Source organism: Podarcis raffonei, chromosome 5 (assembly GCF_027172205.1).
Source record: "Podarcis raffonei isolate rPodRaf1 chromosome 5, rPodRaf1.pri, whole genome shotgun sequence".
In the NCBI taxonomy this organism is placed as follows: Eukaryota; Metazoa; Chordata; class Lepidosauria; order Squamata; family Lacertidae; genus Podarcis; species Podarcis raffonei.
Genome location: NC_070606.1, coordinates 40757622 through 40782064, shown reverse-complemented (window position 1 = coordinate 40782064; position 24443 = coordinate 40757622). Strand labels below are relative to the sequence as shown.

Genomic DNA, 24443 nt, shown 5'->3' with positions numbered 1-24443 from the left:
TTTTTCATTGTTACCTCTCTTTATCGTTTTCGCGTCCTATTCTCTTCAAATGCCCATCTGCTTTCTCCACATTTCTGGAGTGATGCTCTGCTTTTGCACAGAGATAGCCAATTGGACCCTTACTTTTACTTGAAGCAACTAATAGAAAAGGAGAAAAATGCAGACAGATCGGAACTATACTCATGATATTACTAACACAGTAATTCCAAAATCTGAATATTAGGATGATTTAGCCACTGAATGAACAATTGCAGGATAAACATACTATAAATGCTAACTGACTAATTCAACAACAGCAAACCAGTTCAGACATGACCCCAATGGCCGAAAGATAATGATTCCTATGAAAGATATTACAGCATCTTCAAGTCTTCAACATGCTACTGTTGACTTGAGGAAATATAAACCTGGAGGGAAAACATTTTATAACACATCCTAGCAGCATAATGTATGCTAATGTAACATTAACACTGTTTTTTCATAGAAGCTAACACTGCAGTGTGTTAAATCAAACAAACCCTGGGTTTTAAACTAACAAAAGACAGCCAAATAGGAAAAGAGGAGGGGAAGTGGTTACAATCCCCCCCAAAATTGACAAAGAAAGGAAGTTATACTGACAGAGGCAACAGGAAAATGAACTGAGCCCTCAGGTATAAAATGACTCCAGCAATACCAATATGTCAAACAAGGATTATTTTAGTAGTGTAATGACAAAGTAGTCATGGTTTTATAAGCATGCTACATAAGGCTTTCCTAGAAATATAACAAGGTTGGCAATAAATAACATCCCATTATCGTCCTTGACATAATCATGACAGAAAAAGCTTTAATATGGCCCTCAAGCAATAACTCTAAATAATAATACATGAACATAGAATTTTTATTTTTAAAAATATTTATGGACCAGGAGGCATCATAAACTGATAGTATTTACTAGAACTCTTTTAACACAATCCTACACTCACCTTCTGAGAAGAAATTCCACTTCAGTCACTGAGCTTCATTCTCAGACAAATGAACATAGAATTGTATCCCTTACTGATAATCTTTGAAAATTTTCATGTTTTGCATCAATGGACACACATTATAATATATCATATCATATCATATATTAAGAAGTACACATTCTTACTGCAGAAGTTGTAATTTCAAAACATACCTATAATCTCCTTTCAATTGATATTTTATGTAAAGTGCCTAAGCATTTGTTTGTTTATTTATTAAAGTTAAAGCCTCATTCCCACTATTTGAGGAGTAGTGAAAATAATGCTATGTGAACACTTTACTTAGCATACATATGCTGAGTGAAAAAAACCTTGCAGGATCAGAACAAGAGTGTGTCTAGTCCTACAGTGGCCATGGGAAACTGCATGTTGCATTGCACACAGAAACACAGAATTCCTCTCCCAATGTAATATATACAGCCCTCTGGATATTTGGGGTGGTGCAGGTACTCTACAAAAGATCCCAAGTTTTTCCTCCTGCACCAGCATAAATATGAATGTTCACAGAGAAGGCCTTGGTTGTGAGACAACTAGGGGCAGAAAATTTCCAGAATTTTTTTCTTGAGAAAGTAGCTCAAGGAACTTAAGGAGGCAGGAACTTATTTTAACCATAAACTGACTTCTTCTCAGACAGCCGTAATCTCCACAGTGGTACCTCAGGTTAAGTACTTAATTCGTTCCGGAGGTCCGTTCTTAACCTGAAACTGTTCTTAACCTGAAGCACCATTTTAGCTAATGGGGCCTCCTGCTGCCGCTGCGCCGACGGAGCCCAATTTCTGTTCTTATCCTGAAGCAAAGTTCTTAACCTGAAGCACTATTTCTGGGTTAGTGAAGTGCGTAACCTGAAGCGTATGTAACCCGAGGTATCACTGTATTTGCTGATTATTGTGAACAACTCAATGGGAGCACAGAGAAATCCTAGCAAGTCAAAAGTCTGGCCTGTTTATGGCACCAGGATGTACCCAAACAAAACAAACATCCTTACAGGGAAAAGACCCAATGCTTTCAATAAGAGTCATTCAAATAAATGGTCTCACATTGATGTACTTTTGATTTAAATCTTCTTAACAGTGGCTGTCTGGCACAGAATATGAAGAGGCTCTATTTTGCCTTGGTCAGGCCACACCTGGAGTACTGTTCCAGTTCTGGGCACCACAATTTAAGAAGGATATTGATAAGCTGGAATGTGTGCAGAGGACAGTGACCAAGATGATCAAGGGTCTGGAAACCAAGCCTTATAAGGACTGGTTGAGAGATATGGATATGTTTAGCCTGGAGAAGAGCAGATTGAGAGGCGATACAACAGCCATCTTTGAATATCTGAAGGGCTATATAACACGGAAGATGGAACACACTTGTTTTCTGCTGTTCCAGATGGTAGGAGCAAAACCAGTGGATCCAAATTACAAGAAAGGAGATTCCAACTAAACATCAGGAAGAACCTTCTGATGGTAAGAGCTGTTTGACAGTGGAACAGACTACCTCAGAAGGCTATGGACTTTTCTTCATTGGATATTTTGAAAGAGAGGATGGATGGCCATCTGTCAGAGATTCTTTAGCTGTGAATCCTGCAATGCAAGGGGGTTCAACAAGAAGACCCCTGGGGTCCCTTCCAACTCTACAATTCTATGAATCTATGAAAGAGCAAGAAGTCAGGCAGGTCACCATAAGATATACAACACTTAAACTTATATGTTTTAAAGGAAGCTGGTTGTTTAGAAAGGCAGTAAGTGTTCTGCTATGTGATGCCGAAAGTCTTGGGAACCTACATTTCACTGGGAACTGGTGTTTACCTCAATTAAAGCTCATCTTTAATAATTTATGTCAAAAGCCTATTAAATGTTAACTGGAAAGCTTTTGATCACTCAAGACTTTGTCTGAGGGATCACAGTTTTCGCTTCAGGACTGAATTACTAAAAACAGCTTATATGGATTATTTCAAAAAACAGCCTTGATCCAACATTCAAATTTGGCTGGTGTCAGTCTTAAGATATTTTCATATCTGAGTAGAAAAATTAAAATGTAGTTTCCTTAGTCTGGACTAGAGCTGATGTGTTCAATCAATGAGAGGTTAGAGGCAGGAGAATGGCAACCACTCTGGGATTTGTCACCCCAAATGGACTGCCTCACATTGTTGTAAAGCACATTTCCCCTGAAGATGGAGATGTGAAGACTATTAAAGTCACATTTTTCCAGCAGCTCAAGGTTAGGCCTTTGCCCTTGTTATACTTACAAGAACATAATTTAGGCTAAGAGCGTGACTGGCCCAGGGTCATGTTCGAGTAGAGTTTGAACTCAAGTTTCTTTGGTCCTGACAATCTATCTACTACTTGGGTTTCCAGCAGTTTTCGGACTATAACTCTCATCATCCTGAGCTAGCAGGGCCAGTGCTTAGGGATGATGGGAATTGTAGCCCAAAAACAGAGACCCAGGTTTGGGAAACTACTACCTCATGCAACACAACACACCTGTTAAGATGGTATGAGTATCATCATATTATTCACTGCAATTTTACCTTGTATCTCCCCCTAGCATTCACATTAAATAATAATCACATTGAATGCACACCCCAGCAGAAGGTGAAGCCAAGTAGGATTTGTGGATAGCAAGCCAAAAAAGGTCTTTTTCTATATAGGGGTGAAGCATGGCCAGCAGTGTGAAATGTAGTCAACTGGTAAATATAGCTACTTTGTTCTTACTGCTAAAGTGAAGGAGCTACTGAATTTCCATTTTGAAGTTCACTAGAAACCCTCTCAATGTGAGTTGACCTGCAACACGTAAAATGAAACTTGTGCTAGTTACACACTCTGCTTGACAGAGGCGAGGACCTGCCATGAATAAAGGGTAGGAAGGGTAGGAAACAGCCACTACAATGAATGGAGCGCTTATAGACGCAGAATCCACAAAGTTTACACATTTCATTAAACTCTACTCCTCCCGGCTCTATATTTGACAGCTGAAATCCAATTCTTAGGTTAGGCAAAATATCATCAACACAAGCTTCATCAGATAGATTATAATACCTTTAACTTCATTTTCACTATCAAGGACAATCTGAAATGCCTCGGGAGCGAGTGCGTGGCCAGCATTCACCAACAGAGACCGTTTTTTTCTCACGCTAGCCTTCTGAGTCCCTTTTTTAGCCTAAACAAAGGAAATCATTTGTTATTACACAGGTAGGAGCAACAATAAAATGTGGCGGTGTATCCCTGCCCCCTGAGAGATGTCAGCCACCCGCTCCTCCAAAATACATCGTTCCATTGTCCCTTCCCTCAGTTTTCTTTTCCGGCTGACACTGAAATTTTCGTGGCTACCAGATATGCTCACTCCTCAGTGAATTGTTTGTGGGTAGGAGAGCGGATTTCCTCTTAGGGTTACTTTAAAACAATTTTTGTGTGTGTGCCTGCAAACTTTAGCACTCTCCTCAGCATACTGATACCTCCCCTCTTGGCATTCACCACCTCAGTTAGCAATTCGACAGAGGCTCACAAACCCCTATTTTATAAATGCAACTGCTACATTTATTATGTATGCTTTTTCTGGGGTCTCTTTTAAACACTATCTCTCTTCACACCCATTCTCACTCTGGGATTCATGCCAGAGAGACTACATTAGTGTCTTATGTAGCTTCGGATATTATGATTTTCTATATTATTTTGCATTTCAATTGCATTTTTCTCATTTATTGTAAGCCACCCAGAGTACATTAATGTTATGTGAAATCATACAAATGGATAAAATAAAGTAATCATGGCTCTTTACTGTTAATTAGGATTTCTGGAAAATCCTAAAAAGTGTTAAAATTATAATAATTGATGAGAGTGAGGAAATACAAACTAAATTTATTCATTTAGCATATATCTCCCAAAATATACATTGGGCATAACCCTTTATTTTAATATCTTCAATAGGTTGCTTTGTGATGAAGAACGATCAGCTACTTATCTCAGTCAAATCTGCATCTGCTTTTTATTTGTTTTATACACACAGAGAGGGGCATGAGTATCTAGTTTATAGATAGATTATATTATTACTGATATACTTGAATAACTTCACCAGCAGTTACCTGTTCAATCATCAAGCTTGCTTGGTCTTCTAGACGCTCCAGGGGCTGGTATAACATTGTATTTAAGCTAAGCCGATTGAATGCCATTTTAAGGTATTCATGATACAGCCCCTTGTTATCAAGATAAATTGCCTTCTGCAAATGTTCCATGGCAGCCTCTATTCTGTCTCCATTTTCTTCAATGCGGGCAATTTCCATATGAACTTGGCAACGTAACAAAATCAACATGCTAGAAAACATAACCATATTCAATAAAACTATGAAGAGGTGTTTTCTCCTTATGCGATGCATCTGTATTGCAATAATGATTTATTTGGATGAAAAAACCTTTCCCTTTTCCACTTGCAGTAAGTCTGGCAAAGAGAGAGTCATATAAATATGTATAATGATCATAAGTGGCTCTTGAAGGGCAACGACAGAACAATTTTCAAAGGATTCATGTATACGACTTAATCTACAGCATAAAATATTATTTTACAGTGAAATACCTGTGGAGTTATTATAGTCACATAGGAAGGCTAGAACACTGAGAAGCTTTAGCTCAGTGGTAAAGCCATGGGTTGTTTGTATATGCGCCAAATATCTGGTTAAAAGGATCTCTATAGAAAGACTGGGGAAAACTGCTGCCTGGAGAGCTAATTGTGATAAGCCAATAGTCTGACTCAGTAAAAAGCAGCTCCTTGATACACCAGAAGTTCATACAAAGGGTATCAGATCCCTTAAAACAGGCTTCCTCAAACTCGGCCCTCCAGATGTTTTTGGCCTACAACTCCCATGATCCCCAGCTAACAGGACCAATGGTCAGGGATGATGGGAAGTGTAGTCTCAAAACATCTGGAGGGCCGAGTTTGAGGAAGCCTGCCATAAAACAACAAACAACACATATCAAAACCCATTTACCTGTCAATTTTCTCTAGGATTTCAGCAATAGCTAGCAATGGTCTTCGGACATGCTGTTGCAAGTTGTGCTGCAGTAATGGTAAGCAGGTATTCCACAGGGTAGCACATACTGCCTGAATAACGTTAGGGTCTTTCAGTCGAATGGCACGATTCAAAATTAGGTCAAGTTTCTGTATTGTTTTTAGCTGAGCCTACAAGTATAAAAATACACTTTGCATTGATTATAGAAACAATGTTTCCTGAACTTAATCTGCAGACTAGAGGAAAGTCTGGACAGCATGTTGATAGCATCTCCCAAGAACAAAAACTGTTTTCCCATTCATAATTTGCACCATCTTATTGGTAGTGGATGCTTAGCCCTTTCTGAGTGGGCGCCTGTCAAGGTCCCTCGTGCTTGGCCGCCATCCCCGGGCAGTAAGAACAGAGTGCACAGGGTCAGGCGGCCATTAGGGGATTTCCCCCTGGCTGCCAGGACATCTGGCTCGAAATCCTGCCAGCTGCTGCATATCAAATGGGCCAATCAGTGGCCTCTCCGGGGGTGGGGGGGTTGCCTCACAGGCCGAGAGTGCATTGGCTGCATGCATGCCCTCACAGCCAGTGAGTTATAAAAGCCGGCAGCACTGTCCTGCAGTAGTCATATACTGATTATGAGGAATAGCACATGAGTTACAGAAATCTGTCTTGCAATTTTCTATGACAACAGTTATTGACCAGCTGACCTCTTACCTGTAGCTTGGGGCACATTTCCCTATCTTTCCTCTGTAACTATGTTTCATGATTTGGAGAAAAGACACAGAAGGAAAGTGGGGGGGACCCAAATCCTATGTGGAAGGGGGAGATTTCTCTACAAAGCAGTGTCTATTAAGGAACAAACATACCTCAACAACACTTTTAGCATAAGTTGCAATTCTAGGCCCAAGTTTCTGGACTTCGCAATCGCATTCCAAGCAGTCCAATTCAATTTCTCTTGCTGGATCCTATTAATATAAGCATATTTTTCACCCAGAAATGCACATGCTCGTGATTAATCTCTGATGCAGTCAGATGTTTCATTACAGTGTTGAACATTTGAGCTTGTAGACCTAGGGTGCTACAAGCACTCATCAGTGTCATGCGACTTCTAGAAGTGCAGCTGTCTTTGTCTGCTGCAGTAAATGCCACAAAGAGGCTTGTTGCACCTTAAAAACAAACTGATCCATTACAGCATAAGCTTTCATGGACTAGAATCTACTTTATCAGATGCACAAAGCGTTATCTTCGGCTGGAATTGTTTCTGCCTTATACACACAATTATAGTACATGCATTGTGGCGAAGCCATCCTTCTGACACTGGTATTGTTGCTGTTTACCTGGGCAGGGCAAGGGAAGGTGAGGGCTGAGTGGCAGAGGACACTTGGGTTGGACTATCGTGCAGATAGATAAGTTCAGACTGCCATCTAACCTGCTGCTACAACCCTGCAATCTTAAAGAGCCTTTGATCTGTGATGATGTTGTATGATAACAAGGATGTGGGCATCTCCCTGTGCTGATATGTATTATCGGTGTATCAATACTTAACATTTAATATAAACAGTGCAAGGGGGATAGGTGAAAAATCTACAAGAATAAGTGGATGTCCCCCTTTCCACCCTCTATAATATCAGCACCATGGGCTTTGTGGGGAGGTAGGAACATACTGTTTGTTGTGGCTAAATAGAATTATTTTGTATGATAGGAGTTGTGAGAATTAACCACATTGGAATGTATCCAGCTAAGTTATGTTCAGAGTTGTTGTTTAGTCATTTAGTCGTGTCTGACTCTTTGTGACGCCATGGACCAGAGCACGCCAGGCACTCCTGTCTTCCACTGCCTCCCACAGTTTGGTCAAACTCATGTTAGTAGCTTTGAGAACACTGTCCAACCATCTCGTGTTCAGAGTAGACTCATTGAAATTAACAAGTCCATTAATTTGGTCTACTCAGAGCATAACTTAGTTGGAAACAACCCATGATTTCCATCACAAACACAGCTGAGGATAATGGCCCACTGGGTCAAACAGGATAGCCAGTCCTTGCAAAACTTTCTCAATTTTAAATATGTAGATATACAGCAAAATACTAATTTATTTCCAATAATATATTCTCTCCTTACTTTTTGCAATTAATTGTTCTTTAGGGAGCAATGACTTTAATTGTCTCTGATAATAGCTCTAGGACTGGAATCTTTTCCTCTTTGTTCAGCTTGACACTCATACAAGAATAAAAAATAATGATAAAACAAAGTAATTCAAAAAAGAATTTCCTGACACTCACGGTAATCTTATATTTGAACAGGTCGCTCAAACATAAAGACGCAATAGGTATACAATTTAGTTTCAAGCAAAGTCGAGCCAATTCCAGCAGCAAGGAAATTCTGGAAAAGTAGAAAATAAAACCAATTGGGATAGAAGTAGTGTTGGCAAAGAAATCACTTATTGCTTATTTATTATTATAAACCTAAAATGACAGTACGTTAAAATCTGGCATCAAATCCCCAGCCCAGGGAAATCTCTTAAATTTCTAAAAAGCACAATCCCACCTCCAAACAAATTATCTGAGAAAGGAAGAAAAGGGGCATGTAGCCCAGCAAGCCAGTTACCAGAGTCAGCTGTTCAAAAAGGAGTGAATGGATGCTGCAATATGAAACAAGAGGTTAAGAAGAGAGCCATGGATAAAACAGCAAACCCCCACCCCAAATACAGTGGAATGAACATAAAGGGAAATGTAATGAATTACTTAAGAAGACTGAACATTTTCCGAAATAATGGGAGCAGAGTCCCCAATTGGGTTCTACTGTGATCCCTCCATGCACATATGGTTATGCGCATGGGAAGCTCTGCACTTGTTATTTCCATATTCAATTCTCCCTCCCAACCCAGGACTGCAGCTGTGACTTTGTCTGAGCTTGAAGTAAACTCCAATGTTGGACTTGAGTTGGACAGGGAAGGCTGGAGGGAGGAAAACACAAGCACACAGGCCTTCCACTCTGGGTAAAGGCTAGCATATGCCAAGGAGGGAGAGAGATGCATGAAACCCTCATCACCATTGGTGCTGGGAGGGATTGTGCCCCAAGGACAAATTACGAAAGATCTTTGGACCAACAGAGCTTTAATACAGCATGGGAGACACTCTGTCAACTCTTATCTTCTTGGCATGGATGTAAGATAAATAGCAAATTCTTATGTTTTTAAAAAGAACTTCTAGAGTTTTGCTAACACATGCAACTTACCTATCTTTACGGTTTAATTTCTTTCTAGATCCTTTCAAAATTCCGTATATTGTTTTCAACTCAGTATCAACGTCTTGAGGAATCTCATTTTTATCTAACTGCCTGCAATTATTTTATAATGCAATGATTACTAACAGAAGAACATCTCAGAACCTATTAAACAATCAACCTTTCCCCCTCTAACACAAGCAGGATTTGTGAATACAGTACAGTATTGTTTTTTAAAAAAATTACCTAAAATAATCAAAAGTCAATTTGACCTGTCTTCTAAGACAATAGGCCTTGGCAAACAAAAGTTACACTCCAAGCAATCTCATTTTTCATAAGAGCATGCCAAATTCCATTCCATTCAGGAAACCAGAAGAGCTGAGTGTGGAGGGAAGGCTCTGAGTGCTTTATTCTTATATGGAGGATCATCACAGTAGCTATCTCAACAAACATTTATGACAGATCTGCAGCATGTCACTCATCTGCTCATCTAAGTTGAGTAACAATTCAGGCCAACACCTGAATAACAAGCTACCCAGGACACTGCTGCTGGATGTGCCTGCAACTATTTCACAGAGAGAAAAAGGGATGGGGTTAATTCTGCAAGGCAATTGTTCCATACTTCTATGTTGAACTGCACTAGCAGTTTTTCTTCCACTCATGTCTTTCTGGATTGCAGCCCACCTCTAGAATTTGGGTGGTATCCAATGCACTTGCTCTATTAGCACAAAGATTTCCATTTGAGCTGCTGAACTCCCTGCCTCCTCTCCCCAGATCTTTTCTGGAAGGTTGCGAGGAAATCCAGAAGATATTTAGGGAGCAAGCAGGAAAAAGAGAGGGTGGCAAAATTCCACTGTGTATCCAAAATTTCCTGTGATGACAGAATGAGTGCACTGAATATTGCCCATATGGTTTAAACAAGAGCTTTCCAAACTGTGTGTCGTGACACATCAGTGTTTAGGTGTGTCATGTGAAAACTCCCCACGCTCCTCCTGGGTCTGGAAAAGGGCTAGCTTAACTTCCAGTTTGCTAGTAAAACTGAATTACTGTGTCGTGAAATGATGCATGTATCAAAACTGTGTCACCAGCATAAAAAGTTTGGAAAGCTCTGGTTTAAACAATTGAGATTCTCATCTACGTTAACTAATACTTACAACTTGATTGTTTGGATTTTATAAATAATGTTCAGATTGGCAGAACTTTCCACTTCATCTTCTATATCTAAAGCTTCCATTAGTTTGTAACGCACCTAGAAGCAATTATAAAAGTTATATCAGCATTTAAAGCAAGGAGCAAGTCAAGAAAGATTAAAATCCTTCACAACATTTTCCTGCATGTTTAAGTTTGCAAACGATGCTAATGTCTGACATCACCGCAGCAGGATCCTTAGTCTCACCAAAGAGCTGAGCAACCTTAGCAGTCATGGAAGAAAAGGAGAGAAACAGGTAGCAGACCGTAGGATAAATGGACAAGTCTCAGTAAAGGGATGTAGAAAGTGGATTCCCCAAGGATCAGCATTGGGACCTGTGCATTTTCACTTCCTCACAAATGACTTAGAGTTAAGGGTTAACTGTGAGATAATCAAGTTTGCTAAAGATACCAAACTGTTCAGGGTGCTTAAAATGAAAAGGCATGTGAAGAGCTTTGAAAGGATTTCTCCAAACTGGGAGAATGGGCAGTAAAATGGCAAATGCAGTGTAAGAAAGTGTAAAGTGATGCATGTTGGGGCATGTTGGCCATGGGCTGTGGGACTGAATCATAGAATCATAGAATCATAGAGTTGGAAGAGACCACAAGGGCCATCGAGTCCAACCCCCTGCCAAGCAGGAAACACCATCAGAGCACTCCTGACATATGGTTGTCAAGCCTCTGCTTAAAGACCTCCAAAGAGGGAGACTCCACCACACTCCTTGGCAGCAAATTCCACTGTCGAACAGCTCTTACTGTCAGGAAGTTCTTCCTAATGTTTAGGTGGAATCTTCTTTCTTGTAGTTTGTATCCATTGCTCCGTGTCCGCTTCTCTGGAGCAGCAGAAAACAACCTTTCTCCCTCCTCTATGTGACATCCTTTTATATATTTGAACATGGCTATCATATCACCCCTTAACCTCCTCTTCTCCAGGCTAAACATGCCCAGCTCCCTTAGCCGTTCCTCATAAGGCATCGTTTCCAGGCCTTTGACCATTTTGGTTGCCCTCCTCTGGACACGTTCCAGTTTGTCAATGTCCTTCTTGAACTGTGGTGCCCAGAACTGGACACAGTACTCCAGGTGAGGTCTGACCAGAGCAGAATACAGTGGCACTATTACTTCCCTTGATCTAGATGCTATACTCCTATTGATGCAGCCCAGAATTGCATTGGCTTTTTTAGCTGCCGCGTCACACTGTTGGCTCATGTCAAGTTTGTGGTCAACCAAGACTCCTAGATCCTTTTCACATGTAGTGCTCTCAAGCCAGGTGTCACCCATCTTGTATTTGTGCCTCTCATTTTTTTTGCCCAAGTGCAATACTTTACATTTCTCCCTGTTAAAATTCATCTTGTTTGTTTTGGCCCAGTTCTCTAATCTGTCAAGGTCGTTTTGAAGTGTGTTCCTGTCCTCTGGGGTGTTAGCCACCCCTCCCAGTTTGGTGTCATCTGCAAATTTGATCAGGATGCCCTTGAGTCCATCATCCAAGTCGTTGATAAAGATGTTGAATAAGACCGGGCCCAAGACAGAACCCTGTGGCACCCCACTAGTCACTCTTCTCCAGGATGAAGAGGAACCATTGATGAGCACCCTTTGGGTTCGGTCAGTCAGCCAGTTACAAATCCACTGAGTGGTAGCATAGTCAAGACCGCATTTTACCAGCTTCTTTACAAGAATATCATGGGGCACCTTGTCAAATGCCTTGCTGAAATCAAGGTAGGCTACATCCACTGCGTTCCCTTCATCTACCAGGCTTGTAATTCTGTCAAAAAACGAGATCAGGTTAGTCTGACATGACTTATTTTTCAGAAATCCATGCTGACTATTGGTGATCACAGCATTCCTTTCCAGGTGCTCACAGACTGTTTGCTTAATGATCTGCTCCAGAATCTTCCCTGGTATTGATGTCAGACTGACTGGGCGGTAATTATTTGGGTCCTCTCTTTTCCCCTTTTTGAAAATAGGGACAACATTTGCCCTCCTCCAGTCTGCCGGGACTTCGCCTGTTCTCCAGGAATTCTCAAAGATGACTGCCAGTGGTTCTGAAATCACATCTGCCAGTTCTTTTAATACTCTTGGATGCAGTTCATCTGGCCCTGGAGACTTGAATACATCTAGACTAGCCAAGTATTCTTGTACTATCTCCTTAGTTATTCTGGGCTGTGTTTCCTCTGCTGAATCATTTGCTCCAAATTCTTCAGGTCGGGCATTGTTTTCTTTATCGGAGAAGACTGAGGCAAAGAAGGCATTGAGGAGTTCAGCCCTTTCTGTGTCCCCTGTTTGCATTTCACCATCTTCTCCTCTGAGTGACCCCACTGTTTCTTTGTTCTTCCTTTTGCTACGAACATACCCATAAAAGCCTTTTTTGTTGCTTTTAACCTCTCTAGCAAGCCTGAGTTCATTCTGTGCTTTAGCTTTTCTGACTTTGTGTCTACACGTGCTGGCTATTTGTTTGAATTCCTCTTTGGTGGTTTCCCCCCTTTTCCATTTTTTGTACACATCCTTTTTTAATCTTAACTCAGTTAAAAGTTCTTTAGATAGCCACCCTGGCTTCTTTAGGCACCTTCCATGTTTCCGTCTCCTTGGTATTGCCTGAAGTTGTGCTTTTACTATCTCCCTCTTAACAAACTCCCAGCCATCATGAACTCCCTTTCCTTTTAGTATTACTGTCCATGGGATCTCACCCAGCACTTCCCTAAGTTTTATGAAGTCGGCTTTCTTAAAGTCGAGAAATTGAGTCCTAGTATGCTTGGCTGCTCCTTTCCGCTGTATAGTAAACTTCAGAAGAGCATGATCACTCGCGCCTAATGATCCTTCCACTTCTACCCCACTAACCAGGTCATCAACATTGGTTAGGACCAGATCTAAAATGGCTGTTCCTCTTGTAGCTTCTCCCACTTTCTGGACAATGAAGTTGTCTGCAAGGCCAGTGAGGAATCTGTTTGACCTTATGCTCTTGGCTGAGTTTGACATCCAACAAATATCCGGGTAATTGAAGTCCCCCATTACTACTATCTCCCTTCCTTTTGCATGCTTGGCCATCTGTTCCAGGAAGGCATCATCTATGTCCTCCGTTTGGCTTGGGGATCTATAGTAAACTCCCACAATGAGGTCACTGTTATTCTTCTCTCCCTTAATTTTGACCCAAATGCTCTCACTTTGGCTTTGAGGTTCTAAATCTTGGATCTCTTCACAGGTATACACATCCCTGACATATAACGCCACTCCTCCTCCTTTCTTGTCTGGTCTGTTTCTCTGAAATAGATTGTATCCCTCCATTATTACATTCCAATCGTGGGACTTATCCCACCAGGTTTTAGTGATGCCTATTATGTCATATTTAGTTTGCTGTACCAAGAGCTCAAGCTCATCTTGTTTATTTCCCATACTTTGCGCATTAGTGTACAGACATTGAAGTCCATTAATCATTCCCCCGTGTCTCTTATTTAAGGATTTTTTCCTCCCACCACTAGGTCTGCGTGCTGTTTGCTCCATTCGGTCTATGACATTTGGATGATCATCTTCATCAATTGATAGACTCCTACCTTCAGGAGCACTGTCTCCCTCCCCCACATTAGTCAGTTTAAAGCCCTCCTGATGAGGTTTCTGAGATTTTTTGCAAAAACATTCCTACCAACCGTTGTGAGGTGCAGCCCATCGCTTGCCAGAAGTCCATCTTCAAGAAACTGCATTCCGTGATCTAAGAATCCAAACCGTTCCTGTTTACACCATTTGCGAAGCCAGTTGTTCACTTCCACTATTTTTCCCTCTCTCCCTGGGCCACGTCGTTCAACTGGGAGGACAGATGAGATGACAATTTGTGCATTTAATTGCTTCAATTTCCTGCCCAGAGCCTCATAATCTCTTTTGATCTTCTGGAGGCTATTGCTTGCAGTGTCATTGGTTCCCACATGAACCAAGAGGAAGGGGTATTTGTCAGTGGGTTTTATGATTCCTTGCAGTCGTTCAGTTACATCTTGGATCTTAGCCCCGGGGAGACAGCACACTTCCCGAGACATCTTGTCAGGCCCACAGATCACTGCTTCTGTTCCCCTCAGTAGGGAATCCCCTATCACCACTACACGCCTCCTCTTAGGTCTGGTCGGGGTTCTTCCGTGAGCTGTCCGTTCCAAGGTCGCCTGCACATTCCCTGAAGACTGCCTTTGCTGCTCGTCTTCATATACCTGATCGACTGTAATGAGGGAGAGATCCTCAAATGGAGTCTGCTCTTCGTCTTCCATGCTAGGGGAAAGGACCTCAAAGCGATTGCGTATTTCTAAACAATCAGAGCGAACCCTGGGCCTCCTACTTCTTTGAGTCACGTTTCTCCATATATCTGGCTCCTGTGTTGGTGAACTAGCCTCCTTCTCAGGGGAGTCCCCTGTCTCCTCCTTGGTGGAGACGGTGTGCTCTGTTGCTTCCAAGAAGAGCTCCAGCTCTCTAATTCTTTGGAGCGTAGCTACACGTTCCTCCAGTTGCTGGACTTTGTCTTTTAAGAGGGCAATCAACATGCAATTGCTGCAGGTAAAGCTGATCAAAGCATGCCAACTGATCCAGAAGAAACTTCTTATGTTTGAACATTGAGTCCTATACATTTATAAAGGTTTCACTTAGCACACAAAGCTCCCTTCCAGATGGGCTTCCAAAGTGTAGAATGCTTCTCTCCACTAAAGTGAGCAAGGCGAATGACCTCAATTCTGGATTGTGACACTAGCAACTAAACATTAAGCAACGGGTGCAAATGTGAACTTACTGAATAATCTGCTATGCTACAGAGTTTTAATTCAATCTTTCTTCTGCTTATTTTGCCTATTCCAAAATGAAGCTTTATAGCAACAAACTTAAACAATCCATTTTGCTTAATTAGATCATTTTCAACTTCCCTTTCTCATGGACTGCAGATGTACTGCAATGCTCACTTATTATGTGGTTATTACAGAAATGATTGGTGGCACTTCTGAGAGATGTAGCTCACTAGCCATTTTTCAATTGCTTTTGTAGTTTAATACCACTGCTAGGTTGCTTTTCTCAAAGGTACCTTTGAGCAGTGTATAATGCACGACCTGATTTACTTTTATCTTATGGCATTATTAATATTACATCCATGGGAAATCCAGTACATTTTTCATTTCATGAAATGTTATGCAAGATCCATTCCCCATTACCCCAAGATTGATCATGTGGAAAGAAACAAAAAGATGAAAAGAAATGGAACAGAAGGGGGGGGGGAATCACCAATCGTATTAGGCATCAAATGCATACATATTTGATAATGCTCAGTGATCAGATTTAGCTAGTCATTTTTCCTAGGGGGTGTACAACAGCGCAGAACAAACAACTGCAACAGAATTCTACCAGGCTGGTTTACTTTTAGTTGCAGAATTGAACAAAGTTTTCTAGAAAGTTGGGTAACCTGAAATGGCCTTCAGTTTAAAAAAAATGGAGGGGGGAGGTGACAGCATTCAACACATTGTCTTAAACTAATCAGGTTTATCTTCTACCTGAAAGAAATAATTTCCTGACCCACTTTGTTTCATAAACCTCTTTCGTCCAATAAACTTTTCTTGTTTGTTTGTTCGACTCCTGCCTGAGACTCTAAATCATTACGTTTCCCCTCACACAAGTCCCCCACTAGATAATCTGTGGTAAATTGTAGAAATTTGTGCAATGGTGGGTGCACTATATTTAATAGGGAGCAGTTGGTGGGAGTGGATCCACCGCCTTATTAATTGGTGGTATTAAGTCGTGGGTCTGCTACAGCATGTGGTCCCCAGAGGTTTCCCCAAAGAGAATGAAGCCCTTGGGCTGAAAAAATGCCCCCCACCGCTACAATAGGAAACCATATGATTCCTATGTTGATTAACAGAAGTTACCATTATTGAAAATATTTGTTTATATCTCCCTGGAACATATTCTTTAATAAACGCTGCTGCAGTTGACGAAAATTCTATAGCTTCTTGCGTTCTGGAAGCATCCAGGAAACACTCAAGCAACTCTCTGAAACAGAAACAAAATAATGTTTATTGTTAACACAATTGTGCAAGGTGTTTATAAATGAGCAATGTTACAAAATCACTATATCTCATTTGAAAGCTGCAAAAGACCATTCGTTTATTAAGGTGCTCACATCCAAAGGAATGCACAGACATAGCGGCCTATTCTGATTTACCTGCTGCAAGTGTAACCTTTAGCTTCCATTCCAGGCTCCTTTTCAAATTGCTAGCCATCTGAGGCACTCTTGCATTGATAATCATATGAGTTTTTGTTGATTTCATCTGCATACAAGCTTACAAAATGATACAATCACCATCTTAGAAAAGGCATAGGGTAGGATGAAAGCCTCTTGTAAGACAGCACCTGCCATCAGCAGTTTTGACGGGGCTCCTTATTTAAAATGATGAACTTTAAAAAAAAAATGTTACCCAGTTAATCAGGGGCAGCTTTTACTCAATCGAAATGTTTTAAAATAGATTAATCCAACCAACCAGTTGTTCAAAAGTTCCAGCCCTATAAAATGTATTTTTCTCTTTTCTGTAAGATATATTTTTCCTTTTTTCAGTAAAATGTATTTTACTTTTTATCCTTCCTTGTATGTTCTAAGAAGCTTTAAAATGGTTTTTTTTGTCAGTTTGTTTTTTGCCAGCACTGCATCGGTCAAATTGCTAACTTAAGTTTCCTTTAGGTAACTGACATTTTTGATAGGTTAGATAAATGAACTTACACTCAAATAATAAGTGCTTAACATCATTCTCCAAAAAAAAAGGGGGGGGAGAGAAGAAGGACTGAGCAAGGAAGCTAAGAAGCAGTCTTGATGCACTCCTCCTGTCATCTCAAATTCCCTCAATACTCCAATTTGCTTGCTGATTCTAAAGTTATTCCAGCAGAATACTATATTAACAGTCTATTTTAAATTAAACCCTTTGTTTAATCAATGTTGACAGTAAGGGTTAAAGTCCGATGAATGCAGACAGACATAAGTTTAGAAACCTGAGCCAGCATTGATTGGCTGGAACTTTTTAGCCAGTTCCATTTCTCTTCTCTTTTATTTCCCTCCAGAGGAAATGTTTTGAGCCTATGAAGAGCCATTACAATCATCTCAGAAATACCATCAGTTTTCTTTCCCTTCCATCAGTCAACACCATGTCCTCCAGCAGTTTCATTTGAAAGAGACAGTAATCTGATTGGCAATAAAAGACCAACAAGTCTCATCCATTTAGTTCAATGAAAACTGACAAGGACAAAGGCTCCAGTGTGCAGTTGGCATCTCTGCCAAGGCAAAGCATATGTGTGTCAAGAGAAAAAGGAAGCTTTGCTACAATCTAGGCATATGGAAGGAAGGAAAAGAAGCCAGAAATCAATCTGAAGTTTGCAAATACACAATGAACCATGATCTCCTGCAATATGATGGACTGCTAGGATTTCCCTAAATTAAAGTAGGAAAGACCATTCTGTAATTTTGCCAAAGACTGGCTACTTCTGGATCAGCAAAAAGCAGGAGGGGGGAGCTTCAGCTGCTTGTAGTCCTTCGGCGCACAAAATGAAAATGCATTAAAGTATGATCAATATACTTATTTGTTCTTTATTTTGTTATTTATTACATTTCTATTTCACAAACACCCCAATGCTACAACCATACAATTAAAACGTCTGAAATACTGCATTATGTTAATGGTGGGTGGCGTTGAGGAACGGTGGCATTCTGCCGGTCCCCCACCCTCTCCAGCTGGGATCCCGACTGATGGGAGACATTGCTGGAGTGTTTGAATTGGGCCTGGCTGCAAATTGGCCAATAGCGGCTAGGTCAAGGGGCAGGCACTCCTGGGAGTGGGCCTGACTGACTCCCTTGAGGACTTCACTCAGGTCCACTCCCACAGTATCTAAAGAGTGCCGGGCCTCATACCTGGCACTTTGAATCTCTCTCCCACCCTCGCTATAGTAAGGCTGGCTCCAGCCCATCATGGAGGTAGTGTTCGTTTTCTGACTTTACTATGGATTACAATTTTTTGCTGCATTTGGTGCTCAGGAGGAATTTGTTCTTTGGACCAATTGGCTGACCTGGAGTTTTTGCCTACCTTATAGTAACAACCTTAGTGGGTAAGGCATTGGTAAAAGTCATGGTTGGAGGGGAGGTTTTAAGGCTTTGCCTGCCCCTCCAAGGGAATGGGGTATCCCATTAAAGGGATCCTGGTGGAGGTGCTGCTGTCTGGACACCTAGATGGGGGCTAGGGCCATAGTTCTCCTCAAAACCGATTTTTGTGGGGAGTCCCAATTTGATGTATGTCATAGGACTCCCTCGCCACAGATTCGACCCCTGGAAGAATCAATCAGCAGGCGGGCTGGTTGAAATGGTTATACCCAAAGCCTAAGCCATAGCCATGTACATCTTTAATCAATAAAGTTGTGGCCTAACTTAAACCAAAGAATGTTATCATGAGTGGTCATTTAATGGGGGGGGGGCGCAGTGGGTTATGACGTCTTGGCATGTGAGCAATGAAAAACAAACTTCCAAAACCAACCAGATACTCTCGCAAAGAATCCCAGAGTTTCCAAGAACGCTATCTTTCAGCCATCAATCATCTGGGTAAAAATGAATGTTTTAAAATTCCTATGCTGTGGGATACCCTTCCAGCATAAATTCAGCCAGAATCCTTGCTACTAATTTTCAAGAGTCACTTGAAGACCTTTTGATGCTAGCAGGCCTATTCAGTTGTTTAAATTTCCTCATTTCTACGATTGTTTTGTATTGCTTTAATGGTATTTTATGTTCTTACTGTATCTGCATATGTTGATATATACCAGCTTGCTATTATATACAAATGAGAGGTTTAGAAGCATTTTATACAGAAAGAAAGAAATAACGAACTTCAACTTACATCATCAGTTCTGCAGTCCAGTCCTTGTCTTGCTCAGTGGGATGTTTCAGTGCAGGCACAATCTGATAGAGGCTTGGAATAAGATAGTGGCGGAACCCAGGCTTAAGAAATGGCCTTACAATCCTCCAGTATATAACCGAAGCATTATGTATCAAAAAATAGTACCTGGAATAAAATAGAGTACACATTATAATATTGTGCAGGGATGAAATGGACTCGGGGCTTCTTTACTCCACCAAGTTTTTGCTGTCAACTTCACTGCATCGTCTATTTAATGGGTGGCCAACCTGAGGCAAGTGGCCCATGCAAGGTGGTCTGTGTGACAGACCTGAAATGTACATAAAGCTGGGCGGCTTCCAGCAAATTATTAAAATACAGTAATTCATCAAATATTAAAAGCTTCCCTAAACAGGGCTGCCTTCAGATGTCTTCTAAAAGTTGGATAGTTGTTTATTTCTTTGACATCTGGTGGGAGGGCATTCCACAGGGCAGGCACCACTACTGAGAAGGCCGCTCTGCCTGGTTCCCTGTAACTTCACATCTCACAGTGAGGGAACCGCTGGAAGGCCCTCAAAGCTGGACCTCAGCATCCGGACTGAACAATGGGGGTGGAGACGCTTCTTCAGGTATACTGGGCCGAGGCTGTTTAGGGCTTTAAAGGTCAGCACCAACACTTTGAATTGTGCTCGGAAACATACTGGGAGCCAATGTAGGTCTTTCAACCGGTGTTATGTAGTCTTGGCGGCCATTCCCAGCCACCAGTCTAGCTGCAGCATTCTGGATTAGTTGTAGTTTCCAATGTTTACTCTCTAGGTTTTAATGTTGCCGGTGGCCGTTATGCAGCTTTATTTTCACATAAGCTTCTAATTTCTGCAATTTTCAAGTGACTGAAATCCTCCTTGCTACTCTTTTGTACCCTACAGTCATGGACTATTATGTTTAATATAAAAGTAAGGACTAGTAAAGGTATCTTAATTTGGGAGGGTGGATCCCATTTGATCGAATACAGACATGATCTTCATTGTTTTGCTGCAACACGTCAGCTCTGAACTAAAATAGCAAATATATTAATCACTGTTTGGGGTGCATTTTTGAAAACTGTGTTACCATGATTCAATGCAATCTTCCGCACTGTGATATCATTGTTCTAGTCAAGAACCATAGTTCAGAAATATTGCATGATGGAAACAGAGAAACCCAGAAAGAATGCCCCAAATGGAAACCAAATATAAAGGACTTACCTTGCGTTACCTAATGCAAAGTCTACTACTTTCAGCAAATGTACAATGAATTTGTCAAATTGTTCCTAAAACAAAACAATATATATATATATATATTTAAAAACTGGGAATGACTCAAAGCCTTTATTACTGACTTAGCATGACTTGTAATGTCTATGAACTCTATTTTTAAAAAAATTTAAAAAACCCCATCCTATCCAACAACATAATTTTCTGTATCCTTCAGGAAGGCTTTTCATGGGGTGCATGGGCGGGGGGGATGGAAAATAACTGGTTCCAAAGATTTATCTTTTCTTAGAAGGCAAGTCATACTGTTTACTGTATAACATGGAATTTTGCCTTCACCTGATCACAACAAAAGAACAGCCTTAAAATCAACACCCAAACTCACAGTACATGCTCACCAAATTATCAGTAGACACAGGGGTATATAATTGGCTCTTGCACAAATATGCTCTACCCAAAAACTGGTTAACTGGAGGTTTTCCTTTAAAATACATTCGTAGACAGTCATCGCTCATGTCCGGAAAACCCATCTAAAATTAAACAGATTTCAGTTTTAAATTAAGGTGAACAAACACCTCATAAAGTAAAAAAGGGTGTGTTGTTACAAAAGGGGCATATTGTTACCTTATAAGCCTGTTCTGCACACATGACATACAAGTCAAAAGAGAAACTCTCCAAGGCATCAAGGGCTGATTTCCCATCATTAGCTGATTTGATCAATTTGTAAGCACTCTTCAGTGCTTCGACATCTTGAAAATAAAATTTTAATTAGGCAGAAAATAACATAACCATTTCGAACAAATACCTGTTTTATTTTCATAATGTGAACAATCAGACATAGCCAAGCGAAACACAATCCTATACTCCTCAGTCTCATTAAGTTCAATGGGACTTACTCCCAAGTAAGTATGTATAGGATTGCATCCTAACACAGTAAACTGTTTTGGACTATCAATATGTATCAGGGCAAATCTGCATGATCATTAACTAGGATTTGTTTTGATCTGATGTTTTCTGTCGTGTCAGTTCCAGCAAAATATAAATGTGATAAAGCAGTTCTCTGAGCAGTTTTCCACAAGCCTTGACTTGAATCAGTGCTATTTTCCTAGAAAATTAGGCGCTGGAACTCATCATGAACCCTTGTTCTCTTATAATGGCAATGGCGCCCACCTGAGATGTGCTGGAACTGAGTTCTGGCTGAAAAAAAGCCCATATGATTTGCATGCAATAAGTCCCAGTTTCAACTCCTCACATCTCCTATTAAAATATTTCCGAAAGCAGGTCTGTGAAAGATGCTTGCCTGAGACAGTTACTGCCAGTCAGAGTAGACAATGCTGGCTAGAAGGATCAATTGCCAGTTGCAGCATAAGATGCAGCTGCACAGATCAGGTGTGACTTTCAATGCACCATCTATTGTGGTGTCACCAATAGTCTAAGGTGTGGCAAATCATTCAGACCGCACCACATGCAAGCCACCACAAAACATGAGCCAAAACAAAAGAGAAATATTTTTGATTGTGGAAACTGGTGTCAGTTCCCTATGTGGAGCAACCATAACATACCACTCTTAAGACTTGCTATTTCTATGCTGCCAGTGGGGGTATACCATAGCTAAGCATGCCTGAAATTGGTTTCAGCACACTATGATATCAGGATATTCTGAAATATGTATGCATTCTATATGTAAGATAAATAGACATAAGGCTATATAGGGCAAAGCAGAGTTAGAATAACGGAATCATAGCATCATAGAGTTGGAAGGGAACCGAGGGTCATCTAGTCCAACCCCTGGAATGCAGGAATCCTGCCCATAGCTGTCCCTAGGTGGGCTCAAGCCATCAACTTTCTGGTTAACATCTCTCTCTCTCCCTCTGCCCCCACTCTCTGTGGCTTTTTATGTAAACAGAAAGAATTGTATTATACATGGAGTTTTATTACACAATGATAGCAGCAATCCTGTGCACAATTACCTAGGAATGCCCCAATCTGTATCTAGGAGTATCTGTATCTATGGGGAGAGTACCTAGTCTATTTGAGTATGTGGAAAAGAAAGAGTCAACATTATACATCTTTAAAAAAGAGAAAGATGGTTAGTAACATTTACCTTGATGTCTCTCAGCATCTGACAGGTGCTGCCTGATTGCTATCTCCATATCTTCTTAGTTGTAACTTTGCCCTAAATCTGCTAGCAGGAAAGTAATTAAACAAAACAATATTAAATATAAACAAGTTTTTAAAATGTTGACAGCAATGAACACAAACTTCTCAAAAGTTTTACATTTTGGCTGCCTGTTTCATAACTTTTCCACATTCACTCTTTCACCCACTCTATTCACTTCTGTTCTGCTGGATTGACTCAAAGACCTGCTAGGTTATTTATTTGTTTATACTGGTTCTTAAAAACACTCAGTAGACACTTTCCAACCCTCCTTAAATTCTTTATCCTCCTTTTCTCTTATCGTATTCGTTATACCTGCCAACCCAGCATATGTATTCAAACATTTTTACACCCTGTCTTGTCTGTCTGTTTTTCCACGACTTTTTTCCCCACGACTTTTTTTAATACATAGTTCTGAACACCAAGCAGGTGTGTGTGCAGACACACACACTAAAATTATATATTTATATATGTACACAAACACACACACACACACACACTGCAATATATAATACATATATGGATGTATATATGTGTGTGTATACAGCATATGTGTGTCTGCGTGTATATATATATATATATGTGTGTGTGTGTGTGTGTGTGTGTGTATTATTGCTATACACACACACACACACACACACTGCAATATATATATATATGGACGATTCTTTCCCCCCGGTTTAACTACCAACCTGGTCCCCTCCTGCCTCGCCCCCCGCCTGCTAACATGCTATTGCCCCTCTGGAACCCCAGGAGCAACTTCAAGCCCGCCGCTCTTCCGAGTCCCTCGGTCTCCTAGCAACGCGCCACCGGCAACCGAGTCACTCTCATGCCCGCCCACTGCCCTACGGGTCCCTGCGCAAGTCACAATTCCCTCGCAAGCGCAACGTTTCCCCCGCACCGTGGCCCGTGCTAGTAGGCAGAGCCGTGCGTCTTCCGTTGTCTGAATGGGAAGTTGCCGCGTTCTCATAGAATAAACCAGAGCGGGAAGCGGGGGAAGAGGAGCAGGAAGGAGAAAGAAAACAAAACGAAAATAACGGGGAATCCAACCTGAAACAAAAGGGAAGTCCCCGCACTTCCCAAATCAAGTTTATTTCGTGTGAAGCGCTCTTGAGTTTCTGTAGCGCTGCCTGTGCAAATTCGAATTTGTGTGTGATGTGTCCATATTGCAGGTTGGAGGATTGCACGGATGTTGGTGGTGGGACTAGTGTCACAGTCCCTGCGTAATCTACTGCTGCACCTTTATTTTTTCATCCAGTGTTGCACCTTTATTATGTAATCCAGTGTTGCTCGGGGTCAGGCAAAGGCTGAGAGCAAGAAGCAAAGAACAAACTAGGCATGTGGTCCAGTGCTAGTATTATAGGCTAGAGGCGAAGCTAGAGGGTAGCTTGCGATTTCCAGCCCGTAAACACTGCTCAGGTTTTAGTCTGCTTAACTTGCGACCTCGGAATCCTGTCCAGCCCAGTCCAGAAGTCTTGAAGTCCCCTTGACCTGCGTGCAACTGGCATTCAAGGACATACTGCCTCCAGTGGAGGTAAAACATAGCCATCGCAGCCAGTAGTCGTTGAGAGCCTTATTCTTCGTGAATTTGTGTAATCCTCTTTTTAAGGCTATCCCAAGGTGGCCATCGCTACCTCTCGTGAGAGCGAGTTGTACAGTTTAACTGTGCCCTGCGAGAAGAAGGGAAGAAGATTCATCTGCCCTTAGTCTTCCAACATTCAACTTCATTGGATGGTCCCAATTTCTACTATTTTAAGAGAGGGAGAAAAACTTTCC

The 24443-nt window shown here is 41.2% G+C and overlaps 1 protein-coding gene across 4 annotated transcripts in view; it reads right to left on the bottom strand.

Annotated features, from left to right (window-relative positions):
- CFAP46 (cilia and flagella associated protein 46) overlaps positions 1-23469 on the bottom strand; it is a 78884-nt gene extending 55415 nt beyond the window's left edge. The window contains exons 1-15 of one of the 4 annotated variants that reach the window (XM_053388804.1): positions 23356-23469; positions 22614-22691; positions 21134-21258; positions 20908-21039; positions 20504-20568; positions 19263-19427; positions 16263-16386; positions 10359-10453; positions 9217-9318; positions 8262-8361; positions 6849-6947; positions 5971-6161; positions 5071-5299; positions 4028-4148; positions 15-138 (exon numbers count right to left, since the gene is read on the bottom strand). In XM_053388804.1, coding sequence (XP_053244779.1) covers positions 15-138; positions 4028-4148; positions 5071-5299; positions 5971-6161; positions 6849-6947; positions 8262-8361; positions 9217-9318; positions 10359-10453; positions 16263-16386; positions 19263-19427; positions 20504-20568; positions 20908-21039; positions 21134-21258; positions 22614-22662 — 1721 coding nt within the window. In that variant the 5' untranslated portion in view covers positions 22663-22691; positions 23356-23469. Of the gene's footprint in view, positions 1-14; positions 139-4027; positions 4149-5070; positions 5300-5970; positions 6162-6848; positions 6948-8261; positions 8362-9216; positions 9319-10358; positions 10454-16262; positions 16387-19262; positions 19428-20503; positions 20569-20907; positions 21040-21133; positions 21259-22613; positions 22692-23352 lie in introns of all 4 variants that reach the window. The other 3 variants (XM_053388803.1, XM_053388801.1, XM_053388802.1) reach the window with 3 other exon arrangements.
- Positions 23470-24443: the final 974 nt, after the last annotated feature.